The sequence below is a fragment of the Vigna unguiculata genome, chromosome 4 (genome assembly GCF_004118075.2).
Source record: "Vigna unguiculata cultivar IT97K-499-35 chromosome 4, ASM411807v1, whole genome shotgun sequence".
Lineage (NCBI taxonomy): Eukaryota > Viridiplantae > Streptophyta > Magnoliopsida > Fabales > Fabaceae > Vigna > Vigna unguiculata.
Window position 1 is genome coordinate 30,462,513 of NC_040282.1, and position 19,552 is coordinate 30,482,064.

The following is a 19,552-nucleotide window of genomic DNA, read 5'->3' on the forward strand; positions in this document are numbered from 1 at the left end:
CTGAAAATCAAGCAGATAATTTACAAATCAACCCAACGCGGACCGAACACTTTGAAAAACAAAATAATTTTTGGTAGTTCAATTTTCACACTTTCATCGATCCTTCTTCAGAAACCAAAACCTTCCTCGTTAAGGAAGACCAATCGGTATTCATCACATATAATCTCCTTTTTCTTTCTCTATTTTTCATTCTCACACACTCACCGATTTGTTTTTGTAGTTCAATTTAAATTGATAAAGAAAAATAGGTACCTTAAATTTCCAAGCTAGCTGTCTTCAACAAAACTCACTGCAATCCTCTGTTTTTGGTTTCTGGGATTTTGCTTTCGTGTGATTTAGGGTTTGATCCTGATCGAAACTTACACCATGGCCATGTTCGATTCCCTCTTCAACAAAGGTTTTAAGGCTGCCAAATGGTACTGTTTGCTTATTGTGTTTGATATTGTATGTAATCTGGGTGTTTTATTTTTCTTATTGAAATTGTGTGTTTTTTGTACTTTGAAATTTATTTGATGGCTGAGTGTACTACTGTGGATCAATTGGCCTAGTTGTGCTATCTGGGATAGTTTGTATTCCTGAATTTCCCCCTTTATTTATTTACCAAGTAACTGGGTATTGCTTATGACTTTTTCTTCTTCTTATGGTTTAATTGTTCGTGTATGAATTAACATACTGTATTTTAGTTTGATTTAAATGATTCTGTTTATTGCATAAGCTCGTTTAAACCAACTTTATGTATTGCCGGAAATTGTGACTGCAATTGTGGGTTATCCCAAAAAACCTTGTTGTGGCCGATATCACGGTGGCGGGCAGATTGTTTTTATAAAACCTTGATCTGGACAACAGTTCTTTTGTGGTGTTTCATTTTATTCTTGTATCATTGTGTGCCGTTGTTGCTGCTTTCATTGTTGTATATTTGGTGTTTAATTTGTTTGTAACTGATATGTTTGCCAATGCTCATACTTTCAGTAAAACTCTGCTGAAACTGACAATTCCCCGAATAAAGCTGTTAAGAAACAGAAGAGAGATTCAGTTAAAGAATATGCGGCGTGACATCGCCAAGCTACTTGAGACTGGCCAAGAAGCCACAGCTCGTATTAGGGTAAACCTGCATATGATGTTTAATTTTTTTTCAATTTTAGTATTTTAAGACAATGGTTGAGGACATCAAGAAAATAATTTTGGTACTTTTTCATTGGTAGTTCTGTTTTTGATGTGGTTATAATATGTGCAGGTAGAGCATATTATCAGAGAGGAGAATATGATGGCTGCTCAAGAAATCATTGAACTCTTTTGTGAACTTATTGCTGTCCGTCTTCCAATAATTGAATCTCAAAGGTAGTCTAGAGATGAAACGGAAATCTGCATGACTAGCTTAGTTTCTGTCTGAATTTGTGTGATATGCCCATTTGAATTTTGCATTCAGCCTAGTTATTAGTAAATCTTGTGTTGATGAAACTGTTGGTGTGTTATTCTGACTGACTTTCCCAAAAATATTACCTTGTTCTACTGATATGACTAACCAGTAACTGGGAGGACCAATTTTTTTTAGCCAAGACCTACAGTAAGCAATGTAAAAGCCACTTTGTTTGAGGGAGTGTTTGGCAGTAAACTTAGAAGAAATGATGAATTTTTTCAGCATTTTGGTTGAGGGAGTGTTCTTAAACATTGAATTTGTGCAAGGTGTAATATGATCTATAACTAGTTTAAACAAATTTATCAATTAAGTGATAAATGCTTGGGGCATAATTTTGTGATTGCAGTGTCTTAGTGCCCATGACACTCAAATGAAAAATCTACTCGAAACTATAAAATGAGTGATGCTCTGGTGTTTGGACAGTGAAGTGCCAACGAGAACAAAAGTTATTGTAGCAGGGATGAGAATACTGAGGTGATTGAGTGGATCATTGGAAATACAAGAAAATGTAAAATTACAAATGATCTGCATCAAAGAACTTCTGAGTAGTCCTTATTGATGATGGATCTTTGTAAGGTGTGGGGCGAAGACCAACAGAAACACTAGTGAGAAAAAAAGGTTTGAACTAAAAATAATGGGGTAGATTTTATTGAATGGTTTTAACTGATGATCCATCTAGTAGGTTTTATTTGCAGCCTAGTTATGTATTTTTATTTTCACACGCAACCAATTTTACTGCCTTAAGAAACTATCCCAATTATCATGATCATTACCTGTGTGATCATCATTACTTTTGTTAACCTTTGTACTTCCCTAATTATCAAATATTACCGCCACAGTTCTACAAGTGATAATAGGTCCCTGTGGTTTTCAATTGCTGTGTATGAGTGACCATAACCCTCATCACTCTTTCAATCACCCTTCACTTGTTAACAGTCAATAATATAGTTTTTATTTTTCTGAGTCAGCTTGGAAATTTCTTAATAATTCAAATAATATAACTCTCAACCTCTTTGGGGGTTGGGAACTTGGGATAGGCCTTTTTAGCTTCTTTATTGGTGTCAACATTCTTTTTAGGGAGTGCCTTTGTTTGATATGATAAGATGATAGATTGCCTTTCTAGGTTTTCACTTTTCTTTTATTGCTTGTGTTCTTGGTTCTAGGAGGCTTCTAATACTCTTGATATGTACTCTTCTTACATAAATATAAAGCATTGAAAAATTACACTGACCTCCTTAGGTTTAAGAAACATATGCAAACACCCCTTGATTATATATATGTGCCTCTTAGTTGACTTTACAGATTCTTCTTTTTGGAGAAAATAATAAAGAAAATTTCATATTGCATCATAGTTGTGCCTCACTACACTGTACTAAATTTTATGCATATTGTCCTAATGCTCCTTATTTTTTTGCTTCTGTTCATGTCCGATTATTGTATGTAGAATTTGATATTATCTCCTTTGATTCCATGGACAGCATGCATACACGCCAAATGAAGGTTGTTAAATATGGAAGGAAAATATGCATATGTTTTGGGTCTGTTTGAAGAAACTTCTCCATAAACATGTATAGGAGAGGAAATAAGGAAAACAACAATTTTTTTTTCCTCAAGTTAAAATTAGTTCATGTATGAACTAATTTATACAAGTTATTTCCTATCAGTTTCTCAATAAACTGATTTTTAACAAGGATTTTTAAATTACACATAAACTAATTATAGTTTATGAAAAATTAATTTCTTTCAGCTTATTGAAAAAACTAATTTCCTTTTTCTTCTCACCTTTATCTCGTAGAGGTGCTAATATGGAAGTTTCCTCCAAACAAACCCTTAGCCATGAACTGGAATCAGTACTCGTACATTGTAGTACTTGGTCAGATTCTACCTCGTAATCTACATTGAAATGGTCTCTATATTGAAAATCAATGAGGTTTTGTTTTAGCAAAGGAAAAAAAGCTTGTCTTTAACTATTTTTTCAAGGTAGTTAGTAAAGCAAGTTATGTTAGGCTGATCAGCTACAGATCCACTGCTGAGTAGTTGTCAATGCTATTCTAAACTTATAGTTTGTACTATTTTCTGTTAGTATCATTGGACAGACTAGGAATTTTGCACATCATCTTTTTTGGAGTGTGATAAGTGCAAATAAGAGGCCAATAGATTTTTAGCATTATTTAGGTTATCTTGTTTTTTAATAAGTGTATGCTGTGATTAAAACCATGATCATTCTGTAACGAAAGTATAACTATAAAATGCCAACCATTATTCTCTAATTATGTAAGTTCGCAATGTTTTTAGGGAATGTCCCCTTGACTTGAAGGAAGCCATATCTAGTGTATGTTTTGCTGCACCAAGGTGTGCAGATCTGTCAGAGTTGCTGCAGGTTCAGATGCTATTTGCTGGCAAATATGGGAAGGAATTTGTATCTGCTGCAACTGAGCTCAGGCCAGACTGTGGGGTTAATCGCCAGGTTCCATGAATTTTTCATGCTACTAAAATTTTTCTTCTCTCGTTGCTAAACATTTTTTTATACATAGCCATTTTATTTTCATGACATTCTCCATGTGAATATCAATTGCAGTTAATAGAGCTACTTTCAATTCGTGCTCCTACACCAGAAAAGAAACTGAACCTTCTGAAAGAAATTGCTGTTGAGCACAATGTAGAATGGGACCCAGCAGAATCAGAAACTGAGTTCTTTAAAAAACATGAAGATTTATTGGTAAGTGTTAGGTTGTAATGACTAAATAGAAAAAAACTGGCAATGATTTAGTAAAGCACCATTATCTTACATTATAAGTCCTTTCCTTTTCAGAATGGCCCCACCCAATTCTTTAGTGGGTCTAAGTTGCCCCTTCCTGATGAAAAGCCCCACGAAGAGATGTACTCTGCTCATGAAACACCCAATAAAGAAGAACCTGATTCTGATTCTGGCTCTGATACATTAGAATTTCCTGAAGTTCCTAAAGTATCAGTCCGGCCTAACGCAAATGTTGCCACAGCTCCAGAAATGGTTACACATCTAACTATGGAACCCCTTGATGTTGATCTTGATTCATCAAGCAATTCCGGAGATTTTGAAGATGTCAAGCAGGAGCAAGTTGAAGATAGATCAACAGTTCACAAAGATGAACCCCATACTTCAATTACCAAAGAGAATATACAGTTCGTGCCATTCATCTCTCCTCCAGCATTATTATCATCTGGATCATTTTCTGCAAGACCTAGTGAATCATCTCCCACCCTGTCAAGCGCAAAACCGGAACCCAATGTGGACTTACAGGATGTGTTGGCTGCAGCCCATGCTGCTGCAGAAACTGCTGAACGTGCTGCGGCTGCAGCTCGCACAGCAGCTAGTCTTGCTCAAGTCCGAATTAATGAGCTGACTAGGAAGAGAAGTGATGAACGTGTACCGGACAGCAGCTCCGATAACCCATTTTATGCTGGTGGTGATAATGAATCTCCAACAAAAGAAAAGCATTTCACTGGGCAAAATCCTGCAGATAACTCTGATGTCCATAATAGAAAAGATCTTGAACATCACCAGGATCATTATACTTCCCCAGGCTCTCATTCATCAAGTTTTCCTTCCTTTGACACACTCAAGGAAGATTTTGATTCCTCCCTGCCCAGTAATCATGTACTGACTGACAACTCCTCTAGTCACCAACCCAAGAGATTACCTTCAATGGACGATGACTCATACTTCTCATACCCCAACTTATTTACCTCTCAAAACTCGAATGTTGGATCTCATACTCATTCAGATAATAGCCGTCCCCCTCATGATCTGTGATTGAGAATATCATCCGGCCACACATTTCTTTATATGAGAATCTAAAGTCTTGCTCACGAGTGTGTTTTATACCTGCAATAAGTACTTTGTTTTTTTCATATTTTCAAAGAGCATGCAGTCCCTGGCTTTGTTGTCTACACAGTGCATACTAGGGCGCTTTGTACGATGACGGTGCTGCCACTATGTAATTGCTTTAGTTCAGAAGCGTTACTGTTTGTGGCTGTGGCTGCAATCACTGTATAAATCTTATACTGTTGGAATAAAAGCACTCACAGCTTTTCTTTTCTTTCTTTTTTTTTTTTTTTTACATTTTTTGTGTCAAGGAAAGCAAGACAGCAGATATCGAGTTAGGTCACCGGGGGATATTAGACATGTAATACATTTAGAACTTCATTTGTAATTTTGTGATATTGTAGCATGAGTGTGGAATATATCACTTCATTAGTTTTGTAACAAATAAGCTTTTATTGTTCGTATTTCTTTCCAAATCTGTTAGATATGCATCATTTGACAATAAATTATTTTTAATATTCCAAGTCTCTTAACCCCTTAAAGTGGTTCAAAATATTACACAGACAAGAGACTAGGAAAGATCTTACATTGGTCATGGAAGCATGTAGTTACATTTTCAGTGCCATTTTATTGGGTGGCGGTGCTGGAAATTCTTGTATGTGTGTGTGTTTATATATATATATATATATATATATATATATATATATATATATATATATTGAGTATTGAGTTGAGGCTTTGTTCTGTATTTGGACCATTGCAAAATAGTTACAGCAGAAATTTATTAGACTTCAAACAATATTTTGTAACATAATCAAGGTGTTGCTTAACAATGGCAGTAAGTTAAAAGCTTGGTTGAAGAAATGGGATTAGACCACTTGGTTGATCTGTTTATAAGACTCAATTGGATAAAAGCTCAAATGATTTGCGCTATGATGTGGATTGTGTTCTACATTTATGATCGATCTTAATTTGGTTTTTATCATAATATTGTTTTAAAATTTGAACTATAAAACTTCATTGGATTAAACCCTGCTGTTTTGGCATGTCTTAAATGTTGTATTTTGAGTATTATGAAAGTACCAAGCCTCTTATTGTCTAGTTTTTCTCTTCCAAAGAGTTTGTGTGAAATTTCTTTATATACCTTCATAGTGGATGACAAGAGTTGTGGGTCTTATATGCATAAAATTGTGAATCTTGTGTGCATGAAGTTGTGGGTCTTATTTAGATTTTCTATGTATGTTTTAGTTTCATTTTCTACCAATTCTCCCTTGCACATCTCTTTTACCATTTTGTTTACTTATTTATTTATTTTCTTTTTATCTTTGGTTAATAATATAAATCGTTATCCTATTTTTGGCTATGTGAACGCTGGGAACCCTTGTCCTCCACATTTCAATTTTCATTATTTTCTGATAAATAAACGTCTCTCTTATTTTCCCAAGACTCATATTCACTTATTCTATTTTTTGTTTTTTTTTTGTTTTTGTCTGTCTAGGATTTTACATTTTACAGTCTACACTCTTCTATTTGCTAGTTTTGTGATTGACGTTCTTGTAGTTTGGAGGATTTGCATAACATTGCTAATAAATCTTTAAAGACGTTGCTTATTCACACCCTCATAAACTACTGGGTTTTTGGCTAGATTTTACTACATTAAATATAAAAATCGCCATTTTAATTACATAAATATTAGAAGAAAAAGAAACATTCTCCTATTCCTATTCACTTTAAAGTAGAATTATAAAACAAAAAATACAATGGTCATATAACAAAATTATTTCTAGAAAAACACAAGATAGAGGATAAACATTACTTTTATTTATATATCTCATCGTTTGGTATCATTTAGAAATCGAGGTAGTACAACTTAAATACACACGAGTCTTATATTGTGTGTATGCACGGGTCATTATATGTTTTTTTTTTCGGTTATATTTGTTAGTTTAACATGTGTATTAGTAAGGAGAATTGATTTATTATCAAGTAACGAAAAGTATGCGGTGATTGTATATGCATACAATAGCAATATATTTTACAATAAAATAATAATATTTTTTACCAGAATCTAATTAGTTTATGAAATTTGTATTCTATTTAATACGAATAAGTTTTGAATCCATTATGAGGTATAATTGATCATGTTTGATATGACATAAGTAAATAATTAGAAATAGTTTTAATTTTGTAAAATCTATATAAGTTGTTGTAGATAATAATTAAGCACACATATCAATCCTACTATTAATATTAATATTACTAATGCTAATATTATTTCAAATAATAATATGATTACTTAGAAAATATGCAAGTTATTGAAATATGATTTCATAGAAAATAAGAGTGAAATATATGTACAAAATAAAAGTAAAGTGTAGACATAATGTGAGATATGAATGACATTATACAAGATAAAAACAACATGACAAATATTAAAATTAAAAGATAACACTTAGATATGAATTTATTTGAGCTAAGTTATAAAATTAACATAATAAGTAATTAGTGATGTGTCGATGATTAAAAATTCAAATTAGACATTAAAATTAAATATTATATTAAAGGAAATATTTTAGGTTGTCTTTTGTTGGTTTTTGTGAATTTATGGTATAGGAATTATTTGTTAATAATAATAATAATAATAATAATAATAATAATGTAAATGTTAATGCTAATAATAATAATAATAATTTCAATTCTGCTATTATGATTAATATTATTACTACTAATGCTAATGTTAATTCAAATAACAATATGGTTATTTAGAGAAAATATAATATGCAAGTAATTGAAACATGATCTCGTACAAAATAAAAGTGAAATGTATGTACAAAATAAAAATAAAGGGTAGGCACATCATAAAATATGAATGATCTCGTACAAAATAAAAAAAGTTGATGTTAAAAGGGTTAAATATGTTTTTGGTCCCTTAACTTTCAGTTAATTTTGGAATTAGTTCATCTCGAAACTTTAGAGCAATTTAGTCCTTCATCTTTTGAAATACGTGAATTTAGTCCTTTTTAATCATATTTTATTAAGTTTATCTAACATTTCAAGCATGTTTCATAATAGTATTTGACTTAACATTAAAGGGAAAATGTGTCAACCGATAAACAACTCAAATACAATCTTGAAATGTGTACGAAACATCAAATAATCAAATCCAATATTTAGATCAGAAAAGAAAAAATCTAATATACATGACCAATAAAAGACAAGCAATCAATTATCAGTAATAAAGTAGAAAAGTAACTTGATTTGAACAAACATACTTTGTTTGAGAGCCTACAACATATCGACCAACCTTCAATTTGAAGCTTCAAAGTAGCAACAATTTTCATGTAAATGATAAAAGTAAATAATAAAAATATAAACAAACTAACTTTCCTACAAACTTAGTCAAAACTAATCAGCATATTTCCAGGAATTTAAACTAAACAACTACATATGCAAATATTCAACACTCATAATTGCCTTATTCCACTATTAAAATGAAACTACTTTTTTGTATGTACTTCTATAACAAAATAAAGCTTTACATTGAAGTGTTTAATCTTTCAATTATAAACTTACTACATGATTCTCTATAAACAACTGGGTTATATTAACTTTTGTACTTTTCTAAGAAAATAAAATAAAGGCTTAAATACCTTTTTGGTCCTCATTTTCGTAGTGTTTGTTGCGAATGGTCCTCATTTTCACAGAATGTTTAAAATGGTCCTCATTTTTACCAAATGTTTAGAATGGTCCTCATTTTCGCAATTCGTGTTTTATTTGGTCCTTTTCTGTAATGCGTTTAAATCATTAACGGAGCATTGTACATGTGGCACGATTTGTATTAGGGTGTATTACGTGTACTGTACAGGTGGCTTAATTAACAATTTTTCAATTTAGGGGAAATTTTGCAATTTGGGAAATTTCTTTATCTTCATCTTTCTTGAGTTCAGATTTGCAGAGGAAGCAGCTAATACTTGCCATTTCATCATTGGATTGTAGTTGCACTCTTCATTTCAATTTTCTAGTTAATCATCATCAACGAGGTAAGTGGGTTCAGGGTTTTCTGGGTTGTGTTTTCTCGTAGGACAATGACCTTTATGTCTGACCAACAAAAGGTATGTTTAATATATGTTCAAGAAAATTGAAAATCACGAGCAAACACAACCTAGAAAACCCTAAACCCACTTACCTCGTTGATGATGATTAACTAGAAAATTGAAATGAAGAGTGCAACTGCAATCCAATGATGAAATGGCAAGTATTAGTTGCTTCCTCTGCAAATCTGAACTCAAAAAAGATGAAGATAAAGAAATTTCCCTAATTGCAAAATTTCCCCTAAATTGAAAAATTAACGTTAATTAAGCCACCTGTACAGTACACGTAACACACCCTAATACAAATCGTGCCACCTGTACAATGTTTCGTTAATGATTTAAACGGCGTTACAAAAAAGGACCAAATAAAACACGAATTGCGAAAATGAGGACCATTCTAAACATTCGGTAAAAAGGAGGACCATTTTAAACATTCTGTGAAAATGAGGACCATCCGCAACAAACACTACGAAAATGAGGACCAAAAAGGTATTTAAGCATAAAATAAATTGTCATGTCAACACTATATAAAGCAAAGAAAATCTACAAGAATATACAAAACAAAAGCACACCATCAGGGGACATTGGCAACCAAGCCATAATCGCCGTAAAAGATAATGATGAATTAAAAGTTAAAAGAAAAAACAAAAGAAATATAAATATCAAAACTTGTGCCCTTAAACATTTGCCATTAATGTTATCGTTAGAATCCTAAGTCATGGATAATGGATAAGATTAACAACAAAAATATACCTCTCACTCTTCTTGACTTTGGATCCCCTCATGCCATCAAGAATGGTTTCATCTTCTCAAGTGCATCCCAAAGTGGAGTTGGATCATTCTAATTAATATTTGGATTATCAAACTACACCAAATATTCTGGCTGAAATTCAATATGCTATAATCAATAAAGAACCGAAAAAAATACAAACAATTAAACATGGAAATACGAGTACTAAACAAAAAAATAGAAATTTGGCTCACAAAACTTCTTCAAGAGAAATGTTTCAAGTTTTTGGGATATGCTTAGTAAGCATTTGATAATCTTAGTGAACATTAGAATTGAAACTGCACATAAAATAGACACCTAATAAATGTTTTAGCGATAGGAACAAATAATTGAAAATGCAACAGATTTAGAACCTCACTCTCATTTCAATACCTATCAATACTAACACAAAAAGGTCTACAAAAAAGTCTTTTAACGTCTGACATTTTTGACCTTTGACGTCTGCCCAAACACTGACGTCGTACCGGGTGACGTCAAAATAACGTCAGAAAAATAGCAGACGTCACTTGACGTCGGTCCTTTAAAAGTCTGACGTTATCCAACGTCGAGGCCAGTAACAGATAACGTCAATTTTCACGCTGAAATGAGGGAAAAACCTAAGCAATTAAACGTCTGTCAGAGCCCGTCAGACATTAAATAACGTCGGCCCTGGTACGGTCAGACGTTAAATAACGTCTGTCAGGGCACACCAGACGTCAAACTGCTCCATTTTTAAAAAAAAATTGACTGTTTTTACAACATCCATACACTTGAAAATCAGAAAATTCCCAAAACAATTTCATAATACTTTCAGCACAATTCTGTAGTTACAATTATATATAATAGAACTTAAGTTTCAACATATATTCTAAACTAATATAAATAACAACAAACTAAAAGTTTCAACATGAAATTCTTGTACAATAAAGTTTTTAAAAGGAGTTCTAATTCATATGGTATCAACTCCATCTCTCCAATAGATATGCTGCCCATTCCTGTCTTAGTGTGTGGATAATGTCATCTGGCAGAGGTGATGGATTCTTGAATCGCTGAAAAAGTAATACAATTTCATTATGTATAAATATCATTCTTTAAAGTTTGATATGATTTATAATATGTGAAAGATATATATAATTACCTCTATCCATTCATCTTTAATTGCAGCTCGAATGATTGTTCTTATCCAAGACATGACATAATATCCACATTCCCATGAATCTTCTTGCTTGTTACACTGAACATTACAAATAAAATAAACACATCAAAGTCATAAGTTGACATACAGAAATTAATAACTTTAAAATGAATGAGTTCTAACCTTTGGATATATGACTTTAAGTTGTTGGCCTCTAGGCTTACCCATAATTCTAATGAAATTTTGGAAACATAAAACATATGTAAGTTTTTATAACTAAGTAGATACATAGGTTAGGATTGAAAAAAAATAATACTTACTCTTGTAACATGTTTTTAAAAGCTGGTGGAATCTTCCTATGACATGAACAAAACCATACAACTAGGCATTGTCTTGGAATGATGAGACAAAGTTGCCAATGATACCTACCATCAATCAAGGGTACTTAGCCAAAATAATTAATAATACTTCACAAAATATTATTAGCAAAAACACTTACGAATTAATGTATGGTGCAAAGTAGATCTCTCTATTTGACTCAACCATCCATGTTTGCAAATAAAGTTTGATGTGGTCAGGTGAGTTTCCCGAAGGTTGAATTGTTTGAGGTTCAATGAATCCATAGACGGAAGATCGACCTTGGTCCACAATGACTTTGTCCATGTACCTACAAGAAGATAGTTAGGTATAATATTAAAAGGTACCAATTCCTTGCTTTAAATATGAAATACAATAAAAAAATCTTACATGCACCATAGTTGTATGACTGAAATATTTAACATCTTGTCTCCTGTAATGATCTCTAGTGCATCATTCAGGTTTATGTACAATGGGACATGACAATGGAGGCCAAATACTCTTAACTCCCACTCTAGCTCTAATGGTCCTCTTTTCAACTTGTGTAATTTCAGAAGCAGATTTCCTAGAGGATCATCTTCTGCTTCTGCCATTTCATCATCTTCACGTATAACACGTGGACGTCGGATCGGCTGTTTTTCAGGACAAGTGGACTGAAATAAAGATTTAGAAAGGTTTGACATTAAAAGTTTTATAAATTGTAAGATTGAACTACTAAAAACATGATGTCATAATACCTTTGGCGGGCTAAAGTATGGCATGATCAATGCTTTAGGCCAAACAATAAATGTGCCTAAAGCTTCCCCAACAAATTGGATTTCTGAAGTTGGCACAAGCACTTGAGCATGGTGATCTCGAACTTCATCAATCATCACACGCGCATACTGGGGCAATAGAGGAACACCATGGATAGTCTCCCCACCCTGAAGTTGTCGTCCTATGGCCACTACGCGCGGGGGGTCTTCATCAACCAATAGCTCATACTGACTTGTGTAGTCAGTATGATCTACACCAGAGCATGAGCATTTTGTACTCACACGTTGTCCTGTTGGAGCTTGAGTGGGTAATTCCATGTTCTGTTGTTGCATGGACTGAAGCTTTTCTTCAAGTTTCTTTGTATTTGTTGTTGTTGTTGAAGTTGTTCCATAAAACGTTGCTCCATAATTCCCATGCGTTGGTTGAATCTTTCCTCCATTTGTTGCTCCATCTTCCTCAAGGCCTCTTGACTCAACGATTCATTACTTCTTTGTGGAGGACCAAAGTAATCTCGAAGACCAATGGCACCTCCAACACCACGCACACATCCTAGGTGCTCTGGCCTTCCAATTGCCGTTGTGAGTATATCGTCCCGACCATGGCCAACAAACGAACCCTAAGTCTCTTGCTCAATTAATTCATCCTACACCACAAAAGAAAGTTTAATCAAAAGGAGAAACATATGAACTATGATAGTCAAATAAGGTTTGTACTTACTATTTTTTGAGATATGATTTGAGCTGATTGTGATGTCATTTACCCATCGGACTTAGTCCAAGCAGCCTTCCACATCTCGTACCTAGGAATTGCATCCACTAGGTCAGGGGACTCAAGTCCCAGAGACTGTGCACGAGACTTTTTCAATTTTTTCTCCAATAATGCATGACCACCTCGAGAGAGTACGTGTGGTGTATCATTAAGCCTTTGTCTTTGTTGGGCTGCTGCCCTTTTTTCTGTCACACATAACATTATTTAATAGTCTTAATACACAAATATATGACTAGTGTCACCATAAAAAAATTTAACAAACAAACTTGCCAGTCTCCAAACTCTCTCCATGCACGAAATTGCATTCACAAAATTTCGACAACATTTCGCATTGGTCTCTGAAGTACACGAAATGAAAGTGATTAATCATGATCACAATCAAGTATGCATCTAGAGAACAACACAAATTAGCCTCAATCGAAATTTTATGAAATTTATGCGTAAACCTCAATGTACACATTGTAGCAAATTATGAAAAATAATTTTTTCAAACTGTCTAATCGGACAATTCAAGATTTAATACAAACGATTAAAAATTTAATCATTTGTACTAAATCTCAAACGGGAACTAAGTTTCGCGCACTGTATACTATAAGTATAATAAATTTACATATATAAAATAACACTACAACAATAATATTCAAAAATAAAATGCAATGAGAATTATTTAAACATGCATATATCTAATAATAAATATAATTTTATTTCGTAATTTTACAAATATTATTATAAAATTTTAAATAAAAAAAAATAGGCCAAAAAAATTAACAAAAAAATAATCTAAGACTAAAACTATAATGAGATTTATAAAAAAAATACAAGTAATTCTATACATACAAGTAATTCTAGGGTCTCCGCACACTGCTGGCCAAATGGGAACGAAGAGCAAGTGGGACGAATCTCAAAACACTGCAAATGGGGATGAAAACGGAAAATAATCAGTTCAAAATGCGTAAAATCAACCCATAATCAAACCCCAACAAGTTTGATGGCGAAAACCTTTCGAAACTCACCTGGAGGGGGTCAGAAATGGCGTTGTCGGCGGGAACTCTCGCGCAAACGATGAACAGCGCGAGGGTTTCTGCGTTTCGCGCAGAGATAAACTAACACTTAACGTCGGGGGTGTGGTATCCGACGTTAAGTGACGTCGGGGGTGGGAGGGGCCGACGTAAGGGACGTCTGGCACGTGCTGGTCCGACGTCAAGGGACGTCTGTCGTGTTGGGGGTCGACGTCCTTTTTTGAGTGACGTCAGGGTATCTTTTAACAGACATTAAGTGACGTCTGCCCGCTCCATGTCAGACGTTAAAAAGGTCCCGTTATTTACAAAAATGCCACCGGTCATTTTTAACGTTGGGCTTTTTTTAGGCAAACGTTATTGGGGTTACGTTAAAAGGCTTTTTTGTGTTAGTGCAAGTACAAACGATTATGTGTTTTATGTCACTATCAATCATAATGAAAACAATTTGAAAATATGAAGGTTCCAACAATACTACCAAATGTCATATCTCTACTTTATCATAAGTATTATTTGTGATGCAGTAAAATTCTTCCACTCGAGGAGCATAAATCTCTTCATATTTTCTTAAAAAGCCACGAGAAAAAAAAACATGACAAACAATTATCAAACTACAAAAGGTTTAATAAATTGACAATACTAAAATATTAGCAACAAAAAAATGTTACATGATGTAGTGTTGAGAGGAGCAGCGGAATGTCAGCTTTCTTGCTAGATGACCATAATCGTATATTTCTCTCTTGCTTCTCTCTTTGTGTTTATCCCTTCCATAGAAACAACATAACAATCCATATGTGTTATAAGATAAAAGAAATAGAAGTAAAGGAAAGATCTTAGTACACGTTAATTTTGACATGAAACTACAACCTGATTAAACTCTTACTCATTTCTAATCACAACTATTTGGTATAAACAAACACAAATCAACCAACAATTATAAATACTAACTACAAGTACAACAAAAATTATATTTAACTTCTACTATTTAAAAAATCATATGACATATATTTTAAAAAATATATATGAAAAAGTTTAAATGACACAAATCAACAAACAATTAAAAAAATCTGGAATGCACGAATACGATACGAGTATCGGATACGACGCGTATCTGATACGGCAATTCGTCTTATCTTAAAATATATAGGATACAACACGTTTTCGATACGATGATTATTTTATATTAAAAAAAATATATTATATTACTGTAATTTATTTTTAAATCATACCACAAATGTAAATTTTATTAATAAATATTATCTAAATTAAATATGCTAAATTTATTAAACTCAATATATGAATTAAAAATACAAACCATAGTTTTAAATAATTTAACAAATAAAAATTGTAAATCACAATTTATTATTTATTGTCTAGAAATAGGAATGGTGTCAATTTCATCTTCTCCTTGAGTATCATTTGTAAATAAGGCAGCTTCCATATTTGGTTCATCAAAAGATAATGTTGTCACTCTAAGATTTCCAACGTCATCGAAGCCATCCCATGTATCTCCGCAAATGTCACAATCTTACTGCTCACTTGGTTGTACTCTTCATTCTTCCTAGCCAAAAGTCGCAAATTAGTATGCATATAAACCAAGCCTTCTACTCTTTTAGGATCCAACTTATTTCTTTTTAATGAATGAATAAATGAATATGTACTCCAATTTCTTTCACAACAAGATGATGAGCAAGGTTGCACAAGAAGTTTCAATGCTAGCTTTTGAAGGAGAGGGGCAGAAGAACCATGCATCACCCACTAAGATTTAGGATCTAATATCCACATATCTTCAATTGTGTCAAAAGAAGAAAAAAAATTTGATTTTGATGAGAAATCAGCATATTCAAGTGCAGCCCTTTGTTTATCCTCACTAGTTGTGAAAAACTTTTTCAGACACTTATTCCTCTCCATAAAAATCTCTTCATTCTCATGTGGAGGGATCCTATTTGAGCTTTCTTGAAGCCATTCTTCACTATTAGACCTACAAATATAAATCGAGAAAGAAATATATTATAAAAATTAGTAACTTTCCAATTATTTAGGTATAAATTATTAAAAAAATATCGCTAAAATACATTTACCTAGGATTTAGAGAATAAGCCGTGCAATGGAGAGGAGTGCAATTTTTAGTCCATCTTGCTATTAGTATATTGTAAACAACTTGATAAAATGTTGATGTATCATTTACTTCTTTTTCTCCTTGCCTATATATAACTATCTTCACCTTTTCTATCATGGTATCCCACCACTCATAAACCAAATGAAGAGTGGGACTATCTGTATCACAAGCTCTAAGCATGTTATATATAGGTTGAGTGAAAGCCAAAATATACGTAATTTTGTCCCACCATACATCATTCAAAACAAATTCTTTAATAGCTTGGGTTTTGCCCATATCATTCGCTCTATAAGAACTCCATTCTTCGCTAATGACCATGGATTGCAATGAAGGTTTCAAAAATTTAAACCTTTTCATCATCACTATAGCATATGTAAAGCGTGTATCTGCAACAGTAAGTAACTTCAAATGTGAGAAACGATTGAAAATTGTCAACTCATGGAGTGATTCATGATAAAATTCCTAATAAAAGAAACATCATCGATAAATTTTATAATCCAACTACACTCACCATAAACAACACCATTCCCTTCAACATTCTTTGTTGCACATATGTTCTTCAAGGCAAGATTTAATGTATGCACAACACAAGGTGTCCAAAAAAGTTTAGGAAATAAACCTTCAATGATCATTCCAACAGCTTTGCATACAGGAGCATTATCTGTTATAATTTGCACAACATTTTCTTCCCCTACTTCTTTAATAACATCGACCATCTTGTCTGTTATGTACTGCTTATTCTTTATTTCATCAGAAACATCAACCGCTTTTAAAAAAATAGGAGCCCCCTCACTTGTGGCCATAAAATTAATTAAAGGTCTCCTTTGGGAATCCGTCCATCCATCAGAGACTATGCTAACCCCTTTTTTGTTCCAAATTGATTAAATTGGGTTGAGTAACCTCTCAACATGGGCTCTCTCTTGTTGTAATAAGGTTGTCCTTAATGCATTGTATCTAGGAGGAACAAAACCACTAATATTATGATTTGCAACAAACAAATATGAATTGACGTAATATGGATTTCTTGCAAGGTTAAAAGGCAATCTAGAAGAATAAAACATTCTAGCTATGAGAGCATTGAGATTGTCTTTATCCTCCATGTTGAATGCCCTCTCTAAGGGACCATTATTCCTTCTTTTTAATGAACTATTTTCATGTCTATTTTTAATGGGCAAGGGAACATGCTTAGGTTTTACTCTATTTTCTGCCAATTCAACAACTGATTTCAATTCAACTAAATATTCTTCATTGACCTTTGAGCACACACTAATTCCAGACCCATGATTTCTCAGTAAATGAGCTTTTACTCTAGAATAAGAACTTTTAAAAGTTTTTTGACAAAAATTGCAAGCCCATCTCTTGTTCCCCCTCCTTCTGCTCTTTTGTCTAATAAAGTGACATATGTCCATAAAGGCGCATAATCAACTTGTTGAACATCTTTTGAAATAAAATTACTTGAAATTTTCAAGTTAGACCTAGAAGAATTTGATAATGGTGTTGACATTTTTTTTCTACTCGCCTAGCCATAAATAAAATATTACATTTGCTTTAGAAGTAAATCAATTAATACAAAGCAAACAATAGTGAAAAAAAAAACAATCTTTAAAAGAAAAAATAATAATTTAAAAAGAAAAATACCTTAGAAAGTCGATAAAAGAAGTTATAAAATGCATCCATCAAATACCTCCAAAATAACAAGAATAGAATAATTGAATATCACTTCAAATAACTTTCTTCGTACTCCTTTACTAACACATCACATGTATAAATATATAGATTGTTATTATTCATGGTTTGTTGTTATTATTAATTTTCCTATTATCTAAACAAAATAAGAAATTATAAACTTAAAACAATATAGTTATACATTTTTATTTTAAAATTATATGGGTAACGAATTTTTTTAACTATTGTAGTGTTACATCTAGTTAAGTTATTGTGTTTTTTAATTATTGTTTTACATTTAAATATTTAATTTTATAGTTTATATTTTTAAACTACTGAAATATTTTTTAGTTGTAGACATTTTGTTATTAATATTTAAAATAGAACTTGTATCTTATTTTTTTTTTAATCTTTATTTAAAAAATTAATTTAAAGAAATATTAAATGTAAAAAAGCACCGAAATATATTTTTATTCTACTGGTTAATATTAAAGAAAGAAGTATTTAAAAGGATAAATAATTTTTTTTAATAATTCAAATTAACAGAAACATAATTACTGAATTTATTTAAATATATTGTTAGGTGATTAGATTGATTTGTTAATATTAATACTGGGTTGTTAGTATAATGAATGATAATAGAGATAATAATATAAAAACCAGTATATGAATTGATGAAAGATCGAATGAGATCAATTCTGTTTCAAATTTTCAGCCTGAATTCAGAATTTATGGTAAGCTCCGAATTCTGAGCATATTAAGACTTGTAAATGTCAGACTCATCCTTAACACGGGTACGCAATGACCATCAACGTGTCCCTAAAAAAAATCTAACTACAAGTACAAAAAAATCATATTTAACTTTTACTATTTAAACAAAATCATATGACATCGTATTTAAAATATAACATATATATATATATATATATATATATATATATATATATATATCAAAAGTAGTTTAAATGCGTACAAATTTTAGATCAAACAATTAAAAGACGTACAAATTTAAATTAAAAGGTTAAATCATTTTAGAGGTTCCATTTTTGTAACGAAATTTCAAGTAGGTTCTCCCATTTTTATTTGACTTCATTGAGTCCCTATTTTTAAAAATTTGCAATCAGTTCTTTTCCATTAGTTGTACAGTAACAGTGTTAATTAGGTGCCACGTGTCAGCACATGATTTTTTTGATTGTTTTTTAATTTTTTTATAATTTTTTTAAAGAAAAATTAAAATTGCCACGTGTCAATCTGACATTGTGCCATGTGGCAGAGACAATGTGATGTGACAATGCCACGTGTCACTATTGGATGTGAAAAATCTCAATGAAGTCCCTATATTTGTTATTTTGTCTCAATTTGGTCCCAAATTTTTTAAAATTGAATCAATTTCATCTCTGTATCAAATTTAATTTTTATATAAATTTTACAATGGTATTTTTATTATAATTGATATTTTTAACAAAATTAAGTTTATTTAAATGTATATTCCGCATTGAATTTTATTTAAATATTGTTTGAAATATTTATATATCAATAATGGGTAGGGAAGCTTGGGAGGGATGTACTCGGACAGGGGCATGACAGGAAAGGGTGTTATTCGAGATAAGGCACAGTCATTAGAAGAAGATGGGGAGAAAGTATGATGGGCTTA

At 32.2% G+C, this 19,552-nt stretch overlaps 2 protein-coding genes across 2 annotated transcripts; one reads left to right on the top strand and one right to left on the bottom strand.

The window, feature by feature from the left end:
- LOC114181996 lies at window positions 1–5,667 on the top strand. Its single transcript, XM_028068732.1, has 7 exons — window positions 1–146; window positions 340–416; window positions 970–1,102; window positions 1,235–1,338; window positions 3,713–3,884; window positions 3,996–4,136; window positions 4,230–5,667. Exons 2-7 carry the CDS (start codon window positions 367–369, stop codon window positions 5,208–5,210), a joined length of 1,581 nt encoding a protein of 526 aa, XP_027924533.1. The 5' UTR covers window positions 1–146; window positions 340–366; the 3' UTR covers window positions 5,211–5,667.
- Window positions 5,668–15,872: 10,205 nt separating this feature from the next.
- LOC114180727 lies at window positions 15,873–16,949 on the bottom strand. Its single transcript, XM_028067025.1, has 3 exons — window positions 16,745–16,949; window positions 16,196–16,619; window positions 15,873–16,095 (listed from the first exon to the last, which is right to left on the bottom strand). Exons 1-3 carry the CDS (start codon window positions 16,947–16,949, stop codon window positions 15,873–15,875), a joined length of 852 nt encoding a protein of 283 aa, XP_027922826.1.
- Between the last annotated feature and the right edge of the window lie 2,603 nt (window positions 16,950–19,552).

What these genes read in the sequence shown, in the direction of transcription:
- LOC114181996 (XM_028068732.1), top strand. Translation starts at nt 367, where the DNA reads ATGGCCATGTTCGATTCCCTCTTCAACAAAGGTTTTAAGGCTGCCAAA. An exon ending in CCAATAATTGAATCTCAAAG is followed by an intron (nt 1,339 to 3,712) that starts GTAGTCTAGAGA and finishes CAATGTTTTTAG; the next exon opens with GGAATGTCCCCTTGACTTGA. An exon ending in AAAAACATGAAGATTTATTG is followed by an intron (nt 4,137 to 4,229) that starts GTAAGTGTTAGG and finishes TTTCCTTTTCAG; the next exon opens with AATGGCCCCACCCAATTCTT.
- LOC114180727 (XM_028067025.1), bottom strand. Translation starts at nt 16,949, where the DNA reads ATGGTCGATGTTATTAAAGAAGTAGGGGAAGAAAATGTTGTGCAAATT. An exon ending in AGGGAATGGTGTTGTTTATG is followed by an intron (nt 16,620 to 16,744) that starts GTGAGTGTAGTT and finishes TTACTGTTGCAG; the next exon opens with ATACACGCTTTACATATGCT. An exon ending in GCTTATTCTCTAAATCCTAG is followed by an intron (nt 16,096 to 16,195) that starts GTAAATGTATTT and finishes TTATATTTGTAG; the next exon opens with GTCTAATAGTGAAGAATGGC.